Source organism: Euleptes europaea, chromosome 1 (genome assembly GCF_029931775.1).
Source record: "Euleptes europaea isolate rEulEur1 chromosome 1, rEulEur1.hap1, whole genome shotgun sequence".
Lineage (NCBI taxonomy): Eukaryota > Metazoa > Chordata > Lepidosauria > Squamata > Sphaerodactylidae > Euleptes > Euleptes europaea.
This window is the reverse complement of record NC_079312.1, coordinates 43,558,986-43,571,727: the sequence shown is the minus strand read 5'-3', so window position 1 is coordinate 43,571,727 and position 12,742 is coordinate 43,558,986. Positions and strand designations below refer to the sequence as shown.

General features: G+C 43.4%; 1 protein-coding gene across 2 annotated transcripts in view; it reads left to right on the top strand.

Annotated features, from left to right (window-relative positions):
• Window positions 1-11,104, top strand: part of PDZRN3 (PDZ domain containing ring finger 3) — a 235,930-nt gene extending 224,826 nt beyond the window's left edge. For both annotated transcript variants that reach the window (XM_056858942.1, XM_056858943.1), the window contains 5 exons: window positions 1,177-1,275; window positions 3,543-3,605; window positions 5,130-5,234; window positions 7,645-7,761; window positions 8,983-11,104. In XM_056858942.1, the coding sequence (XP_056714920.1) occupies window positions 1,177-1,275; window positions 3,543-3,605; window positions 5,130-5,234; window positions 7,645-7,761; window positions 8,983-10,530 (1,932 nt within the window). In that variant the 3' untranslated portion in view covers window positions 10,531-11,104. The remainder of the gene's footprint in view (window positions 1-1,176; window positions 1,276-3,542; window positions 3,606-5,129; window positions 5,235-7,644; window positions 7,762-8,982) is intronic.
• Window positions 11,105-12,742: the final 1,638 nt, after the last annotated feature.

The following is a 12,742-nucleotide window of genomic DNA, read 5'->3' as shown; positions in this document are numbered from 1 at the left end:
GGTAACAGTGAAAAAGTGGCAGAATGCTGACTGTACTGTAGACTGAGAGTTCATCTTCTGACCCATCCCCACAGGGGAAATTTCTCCATTGCACTATTTTAAGTGTAGCCCATGCTGCTGCTACAGTTGAAGAAACCAGGCATGTCCTTATTTACCACGAGGAGGTGTGACAATTGCCCCCCTTCTCTACATATAGTTAATCAATTGGTGTGTGCTCAGTGCATGTAGTGTTTCCAAGTGGACGGCCATTTTGTTTGTGCTGATGAGATTGGGAGTTTTCTTCATGATGTTTTTAGAAAGGGCTTTGCTATGAAGGAACAGGAAGCAGGCACTGTTACTGAGGCATATTATAACTACCCCCATGCTTTTGTTTATTTAAAGAAATTATCTCAATGTTAAATAAATTTATCTTCCTTCTTATTGGTATCTTCAAGAGTGAGACTAGTACAGTTAATCCAGAAATACATATGTGCATTATATCCCTTTGGTAACCATAGATGGAAGTTCTGCTGCCAAAACAGACTGATCCCGCCCACTTTTGCAGATATTGGAACCATAGTGGGTTATCATAAGTACAAAACTTGCAGATTCTGATCAACTAAAAGTAGTCATGACTGCAGTCCCTGTGGAACAAAGGGATTTAGACGTAAATAACTGAAGTCCCGTTGCCTTTGGTATGATTTAGTCATGACTTAAGTTTAGATGGATTAGGACCAAAGTCTTGGGAAAAGAGTCTGGACTCTGGAGACTATTTCAAAGTTGCATTGCATAAAGCCCCAGAATGCTACTAACAGTCGTTGCTTGCCATGTTAGCCCCAAAGCCTCATTGGAGATACATGTCATTGTTTAAAAGGAGAATGAATAACTACCATAGTATTGCTGAAATAGAAGTTTGTCAACTCTTTTTTTTGCTTTTCTGGTCTTGCCTCATAGGAAGATGGACCATTTTTCTTCTGTCTAATCGATGAAAGGGTCTATTTTCAGAATGACTTCATATCGACAGAAAAGTCACAGTTGCCCTCGGTATTGATTCCTGTGTCCATAATCACTTCTTGCTCAGTAAATTAACTTCATCCAATCATTTGCAATAGAAAAGAAAATAGATCAGTTAAGGAAAAAATATTTGCACTTTTTTTTGGTAAGTAGACCTTCAACAGTGTTCTTTTTGTTGCCTAGGAAGTGGATTTGCATCGAGTGAACAGCCAGGATAAGTTTGGACTTACCGTGTGCTACAGAACTGATGATGAAGATGATATTGGCATTTATATCAGTGAGGTGAGAGAGAGCAGCTTTATACAGAACATCTGCCCTTTTCAAGTAGAAGAGAAACTGTTCTGCTTTCTCCCCGTTAATTATATATTTCATGTTACTCCCAATAGCAAGCTTAAATTTAAACATTTGTTATTAAACATTTCTTCAAGTATAATATTAAACATTTCCCTACCGTTTAGCTTCTATTCCTCTGTATCCTTCATGACCATCCCTCTGTATCTTTCATGTTTACCTACACATGCTATCCTTTAAAAATGTATTCATTTCTGTGATTAAATCATAAAATATGAGATTCATATAGTTTCCTAGCAGGAGTACAGCCCTGCTTTTTCATCTCTTTTCTTAAAGCAGTAAGAACTATGGTCAGAAATACAATTTCATACCATATGTCGGAGGGCCAGTTGACCTTGGGAGTCTGCAAGTCCATTGTGACCCTAGGTGGGAAATGACGTCAGAACCATCCATAAATCACAAGAGAGGTTGAGGGAGGGGTAAGGTCACTGTAGTTTTTAACACAAATGTTACTTTTCTTTCTCTTTGTAAAGTCAGCATCTAATTTATATTCATACAGACCTGCTGACTCACAGTCATTTAAAACATTAACGTTAAATATTGCAGTTTGATTAATACAGCTAGTATGAAGGAGGGGTGTACATATCAATATACTGAAATTTTAAAAACCTTGAAAAATATCTTTTCAGTATTGGGGGGGGGGAGTTTTACTGGCAAGTGGATCCCAACTAATACTGATTTTTTCAGCATTATTTGGGCCACTTTGGCCTGCTGCCATTTTCCCCCCTCCCTCCCCCCTTACTTACCTGCCTCTGACAGAAATCTACCCCACTTTCAGATCTACCCCGCCGCCCTTCTCTGGAGTCTGGAGAAGGCCAGCAGGGTGTATCTGAAAGATTCAGGGTTTTTTCAGTATTTTTCGGGTTTTCCGGATTTTAAAAAAAAAAATGGATTTGATAAACCTAAGCCAGTGGTGGTGAACCTATGGCACGAGTGCCAGAGATGGCACTCAGAGCCCTCTCTGTGGGCACGCGCGCCGTCGCCCCAGCACAGAGTTCGCCTGAGTTCGTTCCCCCGGCTGAGGAGGCTGGGGACCAATTGGTGGCAATTGGACTCTGTGGCATTGAAGTCCCTAAGGCTCCGCCCCAAAAACCTCCTGCAGGTGGCAAAGAGGGACCTGGCAACCCCTAGCCCCATGTGGACTTCTAGCTGTGCTGGCACTTTGTGATAAATAAGTGGGTTTTGGGTTGCAGTTTGGGCACTCGGTCTCTAAAAGGTTCGCCATCACTGACCTAAGCCAAAAAATGCCGAAAAAATTGGAACACACCCCTAGAGTGAATACTCGCTTTTCCATCAAGTTACTCTAACTCCTTAGCACAGTGAAGTGGGCATCTTATGCTAAGCACTTGTTTTAATTACATTCAAGAAGGCCTAAGCATGTGACACATCCAATGTACCTTCTGGTTTAGGGCTTGTTCACAACCTATGTGCATTGTCTCTACATCTGATTGAATGTACAAGCTGTCCAACTGGGAAAATATCATGTCACACAGACTTTGGCTTGGATCCACTAGAAGATTTTCATGGAAAGAAGGGATTTGCATCTGCAGAGCCACCCCTCTCCTGCTGTGGCCCAAAATGCCCCCCCATTGCTTCTCCTGAGAGACAGGGACCCCTAGGAACAGCATAGGCATGGAGTCAGAGTTCTGCTGCAGCAGGAGGGAATCAGTGAACATTGACAACTCCCCCCACATCACACAGGCGGAAATTCTCCAGTGGATCCAAGCTAACAAGTGATAATGGTAGTTGTCTCTGTAATGACCAATGGCTTATTCATTCATACAAATCAATACTCCATTCTGCACTGATTGAGTAATAAAGCAGGTAAGTATGAATTAGTTGACTGAACTGGGATGAACATCACAGTCTCATCCCAGTGGACTTCATATGCAATTGCTTCTTCTATTAATGTTAGTCAGTTACAGGGCCATCAACTTGGGCAACCTGCAACTGATTCAGCTGAACTTACCAAGCCCATGCATAGCATTGCATCTCCCATGGTTTTGATTAATTTGGGATGACATCTTTCTCTCTCTTGAAGGCTCAGAGCAGTGAATAGTGCACATATTAGTAGTAGTATGTACAGAATATACTGTAAAATTTAAATCCCTCCTCTGCTTCCTTCACTTCACTAGCATCATAGTTTTAGGAAGCACTGAACTAACGGGAAGCAGCCAACTTTCTGCTCTTCGTTTCAGATTGATCCCAACAGTATTGCTGCAAAAGACGGCCGCATCCGAGAAGGCGATCGTATAATTCAAGTAAGTTTGCAAATAATTCAAGCAGTGTTTATATTATGAGAAATGCTACCAGCATAGTATAGTGGTTAAGAGCAGTGGTTTGGAGCTGTGGAGTCTGATCTGGAGAACCAGGTTTGATTCCCCACTCCTCCACATGAGCGGCGGAGGCTAATCTGGTGAACTGGATTTGTTTCCTCACTCCTCCACATGAAGCCAGCTGGGCTAGTCACACTCTCTCAGCCCCACCTACCTCCCAGGGTGTCTGTTGTGGGGAGGGGAAGGTAAGGTGATTGTAAGCCAGTTTGATTCTCCCTTAAGTGGTAGAGAAAGTCGGCATATAAAAACCAACTCTTCTGCTTCTTCTACCACTGTTGGTACCAATTCATCACTTGCCTGGTTTTGTGTTGCCTCTTGAAAGCCAGTCCATAAGAAAATCGAATGTAAAAAGTGGCCCAAAGCAAGTACTTCAAAGTAAATTTTCTTGGCATCCTTTCACAAAGCCAGCTGCAAGCACTTTAGGCCACATGCAGTAGAATTTGCTGTCATGGATTGGCCATGAAAAACCAAAGAGTTACCAGGCAGCATTATACCCGTGAGAGATGACCTCCTAAGAGGACAATTCAGCAATCTCTTATAATGCTCATCATAGAATGCATTTAATGTACAAAGAAATGTATAACTTTTACTTTAGTCAACCTCGTAACAGCTCTGTGAATCCCAACGGTCAGATTATTTTTGAGGTGATAAAATTATGCAACAAGCAGTTACCTACTTTGCCAAGAAAAGTTTTAAAACCCAGAGTTCATCCTGACCAGGTAAAATCATTGGTGCCCTTAAACAAAAATATGAAAAGATTTCTCCATTTGAAGGCGCTCATGAACAATCACCAGAAAACTGTTGATTTAAAATATTTGTTGGGTGACAAGATTGTACATAAACTAACAGTACAATCCTAAACAGTTACATCCTTCTGAATCCATGGAAATTACTCTGTTTAGGACTGCACTGATTTGCGTTAAAGACCTAGGCAGCTTGGACTGAAAGACACTGATTTGTCCAAGGCCAGCTGCTGAATTTATAGCTAAACCTAGAACTGAACTCAGACCTATTAATTTCTAATAGATTAAGCAAACAGAACTGTTGGATTGGACTTCATATGAAGAATAGGTGTTTAAACCCAGATTAATATTCTTGCTGCCTATATAGCTGGCAACTTGCAGATTTTTACAGAAACACATTTCACTGAATTATCACCTTGCAGTGAATTATCACTGAATTATCACCTTTTTCTCTAGAAAGTTCTACGCCTGAGGTGTCAAATTCGATTGTTACGAGGGCCGGATATGACATAAATGTCATTTGGTTGGGCCGAGCCATGCCTCACCAGCCCAGATTGAGATTGGGGGGTGGGATGGCTGCCTCGGCTGGCTCGCGGGCCTGATAGAGCTCTCAAGGGGCCGGATCCATCCCTCGGGCCTTATGTTTGACACACCTGTTCTACGCATTAGAATATTAGAATATTAACTTCTTCTCTTTTTTTTACAGATTAATGGCATAGAGATACAGAATCGAGAGGAAGCTGTGGCGCTTCTTACCAGTGAGGAGAGCAAGAATGTCTCCTTGCTCATAGCAAGGCCTGAAATTCTCCAGGTACCATGTCTAATGTACATCTGTTGGGAAAGGAAGAAGAGGACAATAGTCCCTGTCAGATGTACAATTTATTTATTTAAAATATTTTTACGATGTGCTTCTACCCAATCAGGATCCCTAAGGTGGCAAACATGAAAATAGTAAAAATCTGAACAATTAAAAACAGCATTTAAAATTATAAAATAATTCAATAAAAACACACAAACATACACCAGGGCCAGGGAGGAGGCCAATAACTGTTATTGGGGGTATGACAAACAAAACAAAAAAAGTCTTCACACACTGGTGGAGGACAGATGAATTTCCCTTGGCGGGGGGGGGGGGGGTTTCCAAACTTTTGATGCCACGACTGAGAAAGTTATTTCTCGGGTCACCACCTGCCTAGCCTCAGATGGGGGGGGGGGGGGGCAACCAAAGCAGAGCCACTGAAGATGACCAAAGTGGAAGGTTCATATGGGAGAAGGCAGTCCTTAAGGTATGTTGGTCTGAAGCCGTACAGGGCTTTAAAGGTCAATACCAGCACCTTGTGAGCCTGGAAGCAAATTGGAAGCCTCTGTAGATGGAACAAGAGTGGGCCCACCCCTGTCATTGACCCATTCCAGTCAACACTCTGGCCGCAGCATTCTGTACTGATTGTAACAGCTGGTCAGTCTTCAAGGGCAGACCCATGTAGAGCACATAGCAGTAATCTAATCTGTGTTACCAAGGCATACACCACAGTGGCAAGATCTTTCCTGCCCAGGAAGGGCCACAGTTGGTTCACAAGCTGAAGCTGGTGAAAGGTACTCCTGGCCACTGCTGCCATCTGTTTATCCAACAGGAGACCCAGGTCCAGGAGAACTCCCAAGCTACAAACCTGCTCCTTTAGGGGGAGTGCAACCTAATCCAGATCAGGAGCAAACCCATTTCCCATGCCAGACCTTTCCCCCACCAGTAGCACCTCCACTTTGGCAGGATTAAGTTTTAAATGGTTTTCAGTCTTTTTGAGACAGGCGTAGTCCAAAATTACTATGCTCCACAGTAGCATGTCCAAACAGAATAGGCCATGTAGGAGAACAAAAGCTGTCCATGAAGACCCTAAGAGTCAAAAACAGATGTACAGAAAAGAATATTAGATTCATCATTGGTCAAATCACTCTTCTGAGAAACAGTTTCCAAGCATAATTTGGTTTGGGGTTGTTGTTTTTTTTGGGGGGGAGGTGCTTTTCCCCCGTTTTGCTTTGACGTAAGCTTGTAAAGCAGATACAGCAGGGTCAGTGACATCCTAAACTGAGTTACAGCCTTCAAAGCCTACTGGCATCAGTGAGTTTATAAGGGTGTAACTCTGTTTAGGATGGCACAGTAGACTCTTCTGTCTCTCTTCTTTTTGGGCTTCAGAATGGACTGTCTGGTTGAACATCCTGGGCCTTTGCAACCCCCCCTTTCCAGAAACCATGATCAGGTCTTTTCCTTGCAGCATTGCCTGGTTATAGCCTGCAACATGCAGTGTTAAAAGGAACACATCACAGCGCTCTAGCTGGATTCTTAACAATTGCTGAGCAGAGTGGTGCTAACCATGTCACGTACATCATGCTGCTTTTTAACAATCTAGAATTATTGCCTTTATTGCGTTACATTATGTTGCTACTGCATTTGTGCGTGTGCCATCTGGATGCTTCATGCCATTGCGCACAAATTAATGGGAGTGTGTGTAAAGGTGATTCTTGAAGCACAAGATGGTATTCCCATAACACTTAGTAAAGAATTGTTCCCTGTTCTGGCCGGGAAAAATAGCAGTATTTATGCTCAGGGCCCTTCTCTTCTGCATGGAACGTCCACCAAGGAGTGATGGCAACAGTCATGTCATAGGCTGACATAGTTGTAAGGCAGTAATCTCATTCTGCTCCTCTTTCCTTTCGTTGTGTGCTACTCTGCAAAAAGGAACTAGATTTGAGTCCAGTAGCACCTCAGAGATTTTCAGGGTATAAGCTTAGTGTAGTGGTGTGGAGAGCCAGCGTGGTGTAGTGGTTAAGAGCAGCGGACTCTAATCTGGAGAACCAGGTTTGATTCCCCGCTCCTCCACATGAAGCCTGCTGGGTGACCTTGGGCTAGTCACAGTTCTCTCAGAGCTCTCTCAGCCCCACCTACTTCACAAGGTGTCTGTTGTGGGAAGGGAAGGCGACTGTAAGCCACTTTGAGACTCCTTAAAGGTAGAGAGAAAAACCAATTCTTCTTCTTATTTCCTGAAAATCTTGTTGGTCTCCAAGGCTCTCCTGTACTTGAATCTAGCTGTTGTGCTGCAGGCCAAACTCAGCCACCCTCTGAAACTATCTGCAGAGAAGGAATCCTTATCCCAGAAAGTCGCTTACCAGATCTCCTTTCAGGCGAGGCACATTTATTTTGTACGTCTGCTTCTTATTGCCTCTTGCAGTTGGATGAAGGATGGATGGACGATGACAGAAATGATTTTCTGGATGACTTGCACATGGACATGCTGGAGGAACAACACCACCAGGCAATGCAGTTTACAGCCAGCATGCTTCAGCAGGTAGATGCCATTGTATGTCGTTTGTCAAAACGTCTTCAATGCCCCCATTATAATATTCTGATATATTAGGGGAAATGTACCACTGCTGGTTAGGACAAAAGGGTTATTTATACAAATCTACACTCTTCCCTGATTCCTACTGAACATTCAAAATTTTATGCATTTCCTGTAAGCTCCCTAAGATGGAGGCAATAGTAAATAAGAGAAAATCCTGTATTCGCAGAGTAGTTGTGAAAATATAGGATTCTTACTCTGTATCCTTACACTTAAGACAATATCAATCCCACCTATCCAATTCCCACTGAAGCAACAAGTTCATTTCATTCACTTTGTTTAGATTCTTTCCCCCACCCGTCCCAAGGACTTACAATATAGCATTAGCTCATTTTATATCACCATAACCATAGCCTAAAAGATAATGTAATAAAACTGGACGTAAGGTGTTTGTTTATTTACAGTTCTTTATAGTCTGCCTTTCTCACTGAGACTCAACGTAGATTACATAATGTAAGTCAATACAATCAATAGGGTGAGGAGACATTGAATAGACAATGTAACAGGACTAGGACTGCAGAAATCTGAAACAAGGCATAAGTATTAAACACAACATCTCAAACAATGCAAGAAATTGTATTACTTAAGAAATACAATGCAGCGACAGCAAGATAAAAACATGCTGCAGCAGTAGTGGTATAGCCAACAGTCCTGTTCTCTCAATCAAAACAGCTTCCGGAATCATTCTGTTATACTACAGCCCTGTTCCTTTATTTAAAAAATGCCCTCCAGAACACTTTTGTTTTACACAGTTGCAGAAAGCAAGTAGCACGGGAGCCTTCCTTACCTCCTCAGGCAGGCCATTCCATAGGGTGGGGGCCATTAGAGAGAACAGTCTCCCACCTGAAGCATTCCTGATGAATCATTCCCAGCGCACCTAAGGCAAATGTGTGTGTAAAGTGCCGCCAAGACGCAGCTGACTTGTGGCAACCCAGTAGGGCTTTCAAGGCACGAGACAAACAGAGGTGGTTTGGCATTGCCCTGGTATTCCTTAGTGGTCTCCCATCCAATTACTAACCAGCTTAGCTTCTGAGACCTAACAAGATCAGGCTAGCCTGGGCCATCCAGGTCAGAGCACCCATAGCAAATAGACATAGTGCGATTGTCCCTTTATTTTCTTTACATTTTCAGCTTCTGTGTAACTTTTTTGTTTACTTCTCTCATTAGAAGAAAAACGAAGAGGATGGAGGCACCACAGACACTGCAACTATTTTATCAAACCAACATGAGAAAGACAGCGGTGTTGGTCGTACCGATGAAAGCACTCGAAACGATGAGAGTTCTGAGCAAGAAAACAATGCAGACGATCACACCACTTTCTCCAACACTCTGGAAAGCCAGAAGAAACTCACGTATAGCCAGGACACGCTGGGCAGCGGCGACATGCAGTTTAGCAACGAGTCGTTCATTTCAGCTGACTGTATGGATGCAGACTTCCTTGGCATACCCGTGGACGAGTGTGAGAGGTTTCGTGAACTTCTGGAGCTCAAATGCCAGGTGAAGTCCACAAATGCATATGGCCTGTATTACCACAATAGCACCCCAGATATGAGTAAAAGCGATCAAGAAAGCGTGGACAGGGAGCTGGAGATGCTGAATGAGGAACTGCGCAACATTGAACTGGAGTGCCTCAACATCGTGAGAGCGCACAAGATGCAGCAGTTGAAAGAGCAATACCGAGAGCCGTGGATGCTGCACAACAGCGGCTTCCGCAACTACAACACGAGCATCGACGTCCGCCGGCATGAGCTCTCAGATATCACGGAGCTCCCTGAAAAGTCGGACAAGGACAGCTCCAGTGCTTACAACACAGGGGAGAGCTGCCGCAGCACACCTCTCACGCTGGAGATCTCCCCCAACAACTCTTTATGCAGGACTGCAGAAGGGCTCGATCTGCAAGTCAGCGAAGGGGCAGAAGACCAGGGTAGTTCTCAGAAAAATCTGCTGACGTGCCCAGAAAGTCAAGAGTCCAGTGCAGATAAGCCACACCCAAAAGATGCCGAGCCTGACAAGCAACTGGAAAGCAAAGAGAGGAAAGCCACTGATGGAAGCAAAAGTCCAACTCAGCCCCCCAAACCAGGTGGCTCCTACTTGTCCTCGTACCACCATTCTCCATATAAACACGCCCATATCCCTGCCCATGCCCAACACTACCAGAGCTACATGCAGTTGATACAACAGAAGTCAGCAGTGGAATACGCGCAGAGCCAAATGAGTTTAGTGAGCATGTGCAAAGACTTGAACTCCTCAATCCAGAGTGAACCCAGGATGGAATGGAAAGTCAAGGTGAGGAGTGATGGCACCCGCTACATCACCAAGAGACCGGTAAGGGACAGGCTACTGAGAGAACGGGCCATAAAGATTAAGGAGGAGCGCAGCGGCATGACCACAGACGACGACGCCATCAGCGAAATGAAGATGGGCCGATACTGGAGCAAGGAGGAACGGAAGCAGCATTTGGTCAAAGCAAAAGAGCAGAGGAGAAGGCGCGAGTTCATGATGCAGAGCAGGCTAGAATGCCTCAAGGAGCAGCAAGGGGCCGAGGAGAAGAAGGAGATGAACATCATAGAACTGAGCCACAAAAAAATGATGAAGAAACGGAATAAAAAGATATTTGACAATTGGATGACAATCCAAGAACTCTTAACCCATGGCACCAAGTCTCCCGACGGCACAAAAGTTTACAACTCCTTCCTGTCGGTGACGACGGTATAATCTTCCCGTGCCAAAGTTGTGTACATAAAACCCTACCATTGGGGTGGAGATTCCTGCCTCGTTAAATGCGGCAACACTGGTTGTTTTTTGTATATAAAGACACGCTCATCGAGTTTATAATTCAAAGACTGAACTGAGGGTGCAACCCTCCTCAACAGGGGAGAGAAACAGTCACCCACCCAACATCTTTAATGGCAATATTGAACTGACAGAGCTTATTTGGAATACCGATAGTACCTTTTTTGTAACTTGTTACCCTTTTACATAAAAGTGTTTTAAATATCAGGAAAAAACATATTAATCATACTTACACAGGTAATTTTAAAACTATATTCATATTTAATTAAAAAAAGGTTACACATTCAGAAACTCAAAGACAACTTCAAATATGTATTTTTAACAAGCAAAAAAAACCTCCAGTATTTTGCAATATATCTTTGCTACTGTGCCCTTTTTTCTGCACATGTTACTGTTTTATCAATATCTTAGCTGAATTACCAAAATCCCTAAAGGATTATTTTGCAGGAATATGCGTCATTTATCAAACTGGCTGGGTCTTTGGGACTGGCTATACATTCTGGTATATTTGGCACAGTGGGCTGCTCAGATCACAAGTCCCCAAACACAGCCTCGCTGTCATTTGCGGTGACCTGTCCTGTGCTCAGCAAGCTTCTGTTTTTGCTGTTGGCCAGGGACCATAAAACAGGATTGTCAACAAAGTGGCCGGGTACTGTACACATCCGTGGGTGCTGTAAAAGGTACAGGCACGGTCCCAGAGGGACTGCCGCAAATGTCTGGTTGGCTGCAAAGCAAGAGTCAGAGGTAATGCGTTGAGCGCTGTAAGAATGTACCGGGGCTGAAGCAGCGTCGCTAATGTAATATGGGGATGGAGGGCACCTATAGTAAATGCACACCACCCGGTAAAGTTCCGGCTAACGGCTATACACTTTCTTCCTCTCTGTTGTTTCTGAAAGAAGTATGAAGGTCTCGTTGAAAGAACAGGAGCAAAACGGCTGCGTGCTGCAGCTCAGAAGGAATCTGAAGCAAGTTTGCCCAGGCTGTGGCCTGCTGAAAGGACGTGCATGTATGTCTAATGTTTTTACAAGGCTGTTTGTGTACTTTGAAATGCCCATTGTAGTAGCTGTCTGCTTTGTAGATTTGAATGTATTGAAAATGAGAGCAGTTTTTCACGAAATCATGACTAGTTATAAACATTAACAAGTAAAATGAAGTTAAAAAAATAAATTATTGTTTTATATTTCACCTCCTTGGGAACTGTTCTTTACTCTCACCCCTTCCTGCATCCACCACCCCTGCTACACCATATCAGATACTCTGGCTGAGAGGAACACACTGCGTCGCTCACTTGTTTTTCAGTTATTGTTACCTGCACATATTTTTTTTAAAGCTTGATTCAGCTTCGGCTTTGTTTTTCAAATTTCCAGCAGACCCATTCATTATATGAAACTTTTTTGGTAGAAATCAGCCTGTGGTCATGTTTACATTAAGAAGACAGTAAGGAATCTAAGGTCAGACTCTAGAGAAAGTCCATTCTAACCATGTGAGCAGTCACTGAGAAATAGTTTTAACGCCCTCCTGGTTTATGCTTCCACTTTGTGCAAAAAAAAAAAAAGGGTAAATTTTGGGTTCGGGTTTATTGGGCCTGGGTTTTTATTTTTATTTTTTATTTTTTTGTAAACCTGAAACAAGTTGAATACCCATACTGGTAAATATGGGTATTCGGCTTATTTCCAGGTTTACCGGAAAGGTTCGGGCCCATTTATGGGGATTTTTGGGAAGCTCCGGGGGGGGGCATTTTTTGAGGTAAAGCCCCAAAATTCACAGCATAGCTTGAAGGGACTCTCCTTTCATGACCCCCAAAGTTTGGTAAAGATTGGATTAGGGAGTCCAATTTTATGGGGTCTGGAAGGGATCACCCGTCCTCCATAGAGAAGTATTGCAAACTTCGAGCCCGAGCCGAAAATAAGCCAAAATGGCGATTTTCAGCTTTAACAATATGCACAAGCCTGTCCCAATCCCAATGGGACATAGGGAACAACGAGATCTTTTTTGGTAAGTAAGGGTCAAAGCCATTTATGGCACTGCCATTTAAACACAGGGGACTTCAAATTATGCCAAAAAGTCTATAGGAAGTCATAAGAACATTACAAAAGCCATCCTGGATCAGACCAAGGTACATCAAGTCCAGCAG